Consider the following 7,983-nt stretch of genomic DNA (forward strand, 5'->3'; position numbering starts at 1 on the left):
GGCTGCTTGACGCTGATTGGCCAGTCTTCTCCCGGCCGGCGGAATACGGCTCTTTTATTGGCTCATCTTGACATCACTCATTTCCACCCCTCTCTAACTTGGGCGGGACAAGAGCCCGTAGTTGGGTTGAGAGAACAATAACTGCGGCCTAGCTGGGATCATTTGACTCGGTAATCTTCATCGCCTCAGTTTTACAGCTGAAGCTACTCTCAGTGAAAGGCAGCCGCTTTTAAGGACTTACCCAAAAAATATAAATGTAATTTAATGTGTTTGCAAAGTGTAGTCGACCTCCAGACTTGTTTGTATTAGAAGGTATCTTCTTTTTTTAGCGTTTTACTGCATTGGCCACAGCTCAGGAATCAGCCCTCACCTTCAGCATGCTGGCTTCCTACGTTGTTTCTGTTTTATTTTCTTAGATTTATAAAAGCAGACCTCATGATTACATATTACACCACGTTCTAATGCATTTTATTTTTTTACAAATTCTAGATTTTAATACAAGCTTGTCAACATTATGATCGTCCACCAGCGATTCCAGTATCTAAATCGGGGTTTGGCGCCCTCTAGTGTTCTGGGAATAAAACAACCATTTGCTGGAGTTTCTATTATGAAATAAAGGTCAGATATACCTGGGAGATGATGTGACTGTCCTTTGTATGTTCCACTTTTAATGTAATTTATTGTCTTGCTCTTTCTGTGACATGTTTCTATGTAATGTAAGGAAATTCCAGCAAGTGTATCCAAAACATCAATAGGTTCTTAAAATGAGGAAGAGCTGGGAAGTTTTCTGGCCACAAAACTAATATCTCAATATTTTTGATCAACGCCATTGTCCTAGACATAGCATTATCACTGCTCAGAGATCACTGTTCATATGACACAGGACTCAAAGACTGGATAGTCTTTATCCAGATGTCCCAGGGGAATTACTTTACCCCTCTCCTCAGCAGTCTGGTCCTCTTTGCAGAATATAGAGCAGTTCTTGAGTTTTTTTCTTGAGACCTGGATTCTTTTGCTGCCCCACTTGACACCAGATCAGCATTAAAAGTCTCTGCCTAACCGTGCATGCTGAAAAAAATAATCGGCACTTGCTTGCTGCCGTTCCCGAGCAAGCTCTCCACAGGTGGCAACACCAATCCTTAATTTAACACTTTTTAGGAGACCGTTTTAGGATTTACATCCCTTCCTTGGGTGCCCTGATGTTTTGTTCACAGCCACTGAACTGGTATCCTTGATGTTTTGGGTGTAATTTTACCACTAGCAGTCTCTGTGGCTCTACGCTTCTTCAGGAGGAGTGAATGCTGCTTGTCAAGACCTGATGCAATCTGCTGGGTTTCCTTAAATAGGAATTTTTTTTTTTGGACCAATCTGTATAATCTGATTGAATTTGACTTTGGAAAGTGTCTTGAGAGGACATGTTTCATGAATTGGCGCTATATAAATAAAAATATAATGAAAATTAAATTGAATATTAGTTTCCTTACCAATGAAGTCTTGTTAATGCAAACGATGATGACGCTAACAATGATTTCGTACACCAAACACCTTCAATGCAACCATTCTGCTCTTGTAATGTAATATAAAAGACACCCTTTCCCCTGACCTAATCACCAAACTACTCAAATTATACTAGCCTTTTGTTCATTTGGTGACAGGGCAAAAAAAAAAAGTTTTAGTTATTTTATTCATTTTTAGTAACTTTCTTTAATTGAACTTCATTTGATCAAACCTGACTCAGTGCTGTTTGTAAATAAAACAAGGTACCAGGCAGTCCAAAGACCTTTGGCTACCACTGGACATTTGTACTGGTGGACATACAGCCTGAACCCAGCGGCGTATATATTTATATGACTCTCCCTGAACTCTTTCATGTCTAAACAAGAATATCATAAACTGTTATTAGTAGAAGATGATTTATCCTGGTTGGTCAAGGAAAGTTTGACCTTTTCTTCTCATGGTGTGTCACAAGATTGCCCCTTCAACAAATAGTGTGAGCAGTATGATCACATAATCCACACAGCTATTAAAACTACCACTCTTATGCATGCTATCCTTCACTTCAGGCAAAGGATAACTGAGGCTGTAGCCCACAGCCTGAAACTAGTGGCGCTCTCCGTATGTCATAGATTTACTGAGAAGGCCAAACCAAAATGACTGAGAAAAGATAAGTTTTTTTTTTTTTGTTGAAAATGCTGATGTCACTGTGTAGCCTCTAAGCACATCAGACGCAATAGTCAGCTCGACACACAATCTTACTCTCGTTCCCTGTTTAGGTGTATAGACGTCACCACAACAAGGCCGGCATAGTTACACAACGCTCCAGGTCAGTTTCAACGTTTTTTTTATTATTAATGAACACCAAAGCGTGCTCCTTTAACAATTTTTTATTAAACCTACCTGCTACCCTGCCTCCATGTGCCTGACATGTTCTAAGACTTAATAGAACATTGCAATGGGAGCTCAGCTTAGTCCACAGACCCACGTCTATGCCCTCCAACTTTGACATGTATGATGCAGCTGCCTGTTCAATGGATTCTTGGAAATGCGTACCTTTCCTCTTGTGTAGATGAAGACGGTCCTGGAAATTCTGCAATGTTTAGGAGGATTTTTTTTTTTATAAACAACAAAAATAAGGATAATTTTGGAACAGCAAATGTGAAAAAGGCCTAAAATTTCTCAAAGCTGATGTGTATCTCACCATCGGTCTATTGAAATTTGCATGTGTAAAAGAAACTTTTGGTGGACGGCTCTCAGACCTGGTTGCACCACTAAATCCGCCCCTAAATGTACGACTGTTTTAATACGGATGTGTGCAATGGAAACAAATGGAGGAACACAGAGAGAGGTGGTTGTGAACCAGGGAAGCGTAAATGACTTCATGTGACAGCGCGCACACATTATCCATGGAAGTCCTGCAGGGATGAGCCGGCAGGCTCGCCAAAGCCTCCATCTGTCCATGTCTCTGCGAGGAGCATCCGCCACACTCGGCACTTATACCGCGTCCCATGCTGGTGTGCCCGGTCCACGCCAACGCCAGCTCGGCTGGTGGGAGCTATATTTACAAACCGCTGCCGTGGAGCTGGGTAGCATGGAAGGCCATGATAAAATCTGCTTTGCTTTTGCAGATTAAACAGTTACACTTGCAGTGATTCATAAAATTATTTCTCAATGCAAATAAACACTCAGCCAAATTGAGGGGATTTGACATTTTTACTCTTTGTTCTTTATAGAAACTCCATCGTAAATATAGACATTTTATGTATGATGCTGACAGGTGAACATAGGAGAAACCGTCATACAGTAAATTCAAAGAAAGGACTTTTTTAGACTGGACAGGATATTTGGAGCACAGCTGTTAATATAAACATCTGGAAACAAAGCAAAAATTAAGGCATGACAGTAAATCAGCACAGAAGCACACGACACACATTGATACTTTTTTTTCACAATCATTATATTCATTAGACAAACTCAATAAACAATAAATGTTTCACACAAAGACAGAATGGATAAACCATTTCTGTAGAGAGTTTGCAGCTTTTTAGCATCATTTGTAATACATGGTCCTCTTCATTTGTGTAGTCTAAAAATCAGGTCTTGTAAAAGCATGCACCTCAAACGTTTATGCATTTTTTTTCAGGGTTACAGCAATAAACTTTGGAGAATTGTTTTGGGAAGCTTTATGACAACGTAACAACGTAGTGCACGACTGTGCAGTGGAAGGGAAACGATGTGTGGTTTTAAAAATGTCAAAAGTCAGGCTTGAATTTCTATCTGATTTCTTTAAGTAACATCTAAGGTAACCAACTGCATTCAGAGGTCAACTAATTTATAAATACAGTTCATCTGCATGTAATTTACTATCATTATAAATCTAGCAGTTCTGTTAAGGTCTCAGAGGTATGTCTGAGAAGATTAGTGAGCAAACAGCTTTAAGTTGTGGAGGTTATAAAATAATATCCAAAGATTTGGACATATCTTAAAGCAATGTTCCACCTGTCATTTGGAAATGGAAAGAGAAAAATGGCACAACTCTAAATCTGCCAAGATAGGGTCGCTGGCCTAAAGTGGAGGAGAGGATCGGGCAGAAGAGCAGCCAAGAAGCCTGCGGTAACTCTGACGGAGCTGCAGAGACCTAAAAGTCGTGCAGGAGACATAGCAGGCATGTGGTCCAACGAGAGCAACATTGTCATTGTGGCCTATTTGTGGTGCATGTCACTCTGAACAGAAAAAAGCTACGGTGAAACATGGTGGCGGCGGTATGATGCTGTGTCTGCGTTCCTTCAGCTGGAACAAAGCTCGGGAGAGTAGATGGGAAAATATATGAAGCTAGCTAGATGTATTGGGCAACCTTGGAAGAAACCCTGTTACAGGCTGCAAAAGACTGGGACAGAGGTTCTCTTTAAATACGCTGTTAGAGCTAAAGGGGAGTAGCTGGGATCACACCATGTACGCATGTTAGGACGACCCAGTCAAAGTCCAATGTAAATCCAATTGACAGTTTCTGGCATGTCTAGAACACTGATGTCGACAGATGCTCTCCATCCAACCAGACGGAGCTTAAGCTATTTTGTTAAAAGAATGGACTTTAGATTGTAGTCTCCGGGGTGTGGAGAGCTGGTGGAGATCATGCCCCAAAGGATGTGCAGCTTTGACTGCCGCGAAAAGTAATGGGATGCCATGAAGTTCAAGGGGTGTAAACACTTTCGTAAAGCGTTGTAACGCCCATCGCTCACACCCTTCCTTTTGCCCAACACTCTGACGTTTCACCTTCCTCACAAGGGGAAGACCAGGAACCCGGAGAACGTGGAGTACTTCCAACCCCCCATCAGGTTCCCTCTCTCCAGTCTGAGGTAGGCCTTGTCCCCCTTCTCCAGGATCACCAGGCCTGCGTTGGTGGCCGCTTCTCTGGTCACGTCTTGGTCTCCCGCGAACGCTGAAATCATCGGCCAGCCGTTCACCATCAGGCTGACCTGGGAGACATCAAACACAGCCATCAGAGAGAGAGCGCACGAACCAGCTGCAGCGTCAACCGGGACTGCTTTAAACAAGGTCACAGCCTACCTGGATAGTCTGTCTGTTATAGGCCTTCACAACGTGGAAGTTGAAGCTGTACACGCCTCGCCGCGGCGCTACAAAGACGCTACTCTCTTGGTCAAAGTGAGTGCCGACGTTGACTAGAATCTGAGGAGATTTTTTTGGAGAAAATGCAGGCAAAGGCGGGTGAGGTTGGCAGGGAAATGTCAAGAGAATCCAAGGTAGGACAGAGACGGGAGAAGCACTTTGGACGTGGGTGAAGAGTGACGTTAAAAGCTTTCTGAAACATACATTTATGCTTGCTCCAAGGTCACTCAAGCAACTCTATTTATACATTCAGTTGGACCTCACCTTTAAAGCTATTGATTCGCTCTTGTTCATTTACACTCTAAAAAAGTGTAGAATATGATGCATAATCTGACAGTTTTGTGGCGGCACACCAAGTCCAGATGTTCAATACTTGCCTCATTATCATATCTCCTCAGTGCCAGGGTGTAATCGTATGTGCATTAATACTTGGAGACGGGGGGGGGGGGACAACAAAAGTACTCATTTCCTTTTAACATTTTTCAACCGGTGGGATTTCCAGTGTTTGTCATCGTTATGTGTTAAAAAATATGTGGAGATATGGAACTTCAGAAATGCAGCTTTTCGCACAAGTATGCGTACTATTTACACTCGGACCAAGACGTTTGTGGGAGGCCTTGATTATGACATTAAACTGAGCAGAAATAATGCTTTATCCTGCAAACGAAGTTCCTGAAATTGCTAAAAATCATGCAATCTTCATGAAGCTGGTATGTAAGAGCCATTTTTTGTCGTTGTAGGTTGCATGTAAGCACATGTCAGCTGAAGCTCTTTAAAGTACTGATCTCATTCCACTAGTTTAGCACTCTGTAGAGCTTGAGCACAAACTTGTTTTCAGCTAGAAAGATGTTATGTAATATTTTCAAACTGTTTCTCCCTGGAAACTTTAACAATGGGGTATGAAAAATATTGCAGATCCTATTATGTGACGGCTTGTGCAATGCGCCGTGAACACTTCATTTTGTGATAAGGCCCTGATGGCATCACAGTGGGGCTACTTCCTTGAGCTCTAATGATGGGTCTGTGAAGAGCTGAGACGGACTGAGAAGCCCAAAAAACCAGGAAGTCAGAACCACAGTCTAATCTCTAAAGTTCCAGATAGTTGTTGTTTTTTCCTGCCTGCTCTCAGCCCTCTGAGCAGAGTTTTTTTTTCTTCCCTTGTTCAAATTAGCTTGGTATTGATCCAAGTTGGAAAACTGTGTACCGACCCGGGCTAGATAAGAAGGGAGCCAAGTCTCTTTCACAGAAATACCTTCAGGATGCTTCAAACTGTTGTTGTGTAGAGATCCTCCAGTCAGCGGAGCTGAGAAATAGAACGATGAGAACCGCGGGCCAAGAGACCCAGTCCGGTTCATTGACACATGACAGAGCACAGCTTAGACCAAAGTAAGGTGTCTGGGTCTCTCATGAGGCTGTGTTCTGTCCTGACAGACATACTAAGATTGAGCTGTAAGTTGTGGTTAGAGTGTTTATTTTCTATTTTTGTTTCTCTACTTAATTGATCATTAAACTACATTACTGTGATTACTGATAATCATTGAGTGTTCGGCTGAAGGGTCAGTTTCTCTAAACATATCATTGTAACATTTAAGCCTCATTTAGTCCCTAAAGTATGCAGTAAGATTAAGGAAAATCATTTTCACATTGATCGGCTGTATTTCGAGACATAAATAAAATTAAGTGGCCTCATGAGCTGCGACAAAAGTCTTCTTCAGGCTTCTTTTGAAGCTACTCACATTATCAAAGTAGATGATCATGGTGCGGTTGCTCATGTCTGTCGGCTCGTGGTTGGTCTGCCGGCTGGCTGAGAAGGCCACTCGTCCCGAGCCGGAGCGGACGGACATGCCCAGAGCGCTCCCAGCGGGCTCGGACGAAGGAGTGGAGTCACACACCACCAAGCATTTGCCCTCCAGGATGATGGGCTCCGTGTCATTCTGGGCCCCGGTTTCCAGAGGTGCCCAGAGCAGCAGCAGCACCAGCAGCAGCAGACTCGGCAGCATCAGCAGGTCAAAGTGGACCGACCCGAGGGGCATGACGGAACCTGGAGAGTTTGGTGAAACAGCTCCTTGATCACTACACACCGCCTGAAAGTAACTTCTGAGAAATCTGATGGGTCAAGAAATACGGACCAGAACAAACTTCAAAGCCTTGTGTCAGCGGGGTCCAGGTCAGAGACGAAAAACCAAAAAAAGGTATTTTGATTCCCCCAGCAAATAAAAAAACAAAACAAAAAAGAAATAAGACGAGCAAGACGCAGAGATGGAGCTGTGAGGAGAGGATGAAAGAGAGTCGATGAAGAAAAAGTGATGAGACAGGATTCTGGAGGGATGACAGGGGGACCCAGAAGGGAGCGAGAAAGAGAGACTGAGAACGGGAACAACTCCACTGAGTGACCATCTGTCTCTTGCACATACCCCCCCCCCCTCCTCATGCACCCTCAGAACAAACACACCTTCACAAAAACACTGTCTGAACATATGCTGTAGCTGCACATACAAACAGGACCTGGACAGCTCAGTGTCCCCCTCTCTACAACTATTTGCTCTGAAATGAAAACGAAAAGATCACCTGTTTTCCGCTGAAGAGGCTTATGTCCCATCTCAGGCAAACCCTGCTAGATCGGTCCAGATGAAGCAGAAAAACCCTTGTTTTCCAGCTCTTTTCTGGCACATCATCTCACAGCGCTCCGAGTCGAGCTGATCGCAGCCGATCAGGAGTTTCCTCCGATCTCTCTCTCTCCCTGCGTGTTTGTCCTCCCTTCTGAGCCACCCCCTCTCTTCATCTGCTTCTTCCTCACCCCGTACCTTGCACCTGCCCACTCACCGTAACAGAGCAATAAAGAAAGGTAGCTGGATATCA

General features: G+C 43.5%; 1 protein-coding gene across 3 annotated transcripts; it reads right to left on the reverse strand.

The window, feature by feature from the left end:
* Nucleotides 1-3,201: 3,201 nt before the first annotated feature.
* cbln12 (cerebellin 12) lies at nucleotides 3,202-7,951 on the reverse strand. 3 transcript variants are annotated; one of them, XM_036138008.1, is made up of 5 exons: nucleotides 7,693-7,951; nucleotides 7,254-7,271; nucleotides 6,861-7,165; nucleotides 5,065-5,184; nucleotides 3,202-4,973 (listed from the first exon to the last, which is right to left on the reverse strand). In XM_036138008.1, exons 1-5 carry the CDS (start codon nucleotides 7,721-7,723, stop codon nucleotides 4,776-4,778), a joined length of 672 nt encoding a protein of 223 aa, XP_035993901.1. In that variant the 5' UTR covers nucleotides 7,724-7,951; the 3' UTR covers nucleotides 3,202-4,775. The 3 variants fall into 3 exon arrangements, with proteins under 3 accessions (XP_035993901.1, XP_012723906.2, XP_012723908.2); XM_012868452.3 differs by lacking the exon at nucleotides 7,254-7,271 and having other exon boundaries at nucleotides 7,693-7,950; XM_012868454.3 differs by lacking the exon at nucleotides 7,693-7,951 and having other exon boundaries at nucleotides 7,254-7,663.
* Nucleotides 7,952-7,983: the final 32 nt, after the last annotated feature.

Source organism: Fundulus heteroclitus, chromosome 6, assembly GCF_011125445.2.
Source record: "Fundulus heteroclitus isolate FHET01 chromosome 6, MU-UCD_Fhet_4.1, whole genome shotgun sequence".
Taxonomy (NCBI): domain Eukaryota; kingdom Metazoa; phylum Chordata; class Actinopteri; order Cyprinodontiformes; family Fundulidae; genus Fundulus; species Fundulus heteroclitus.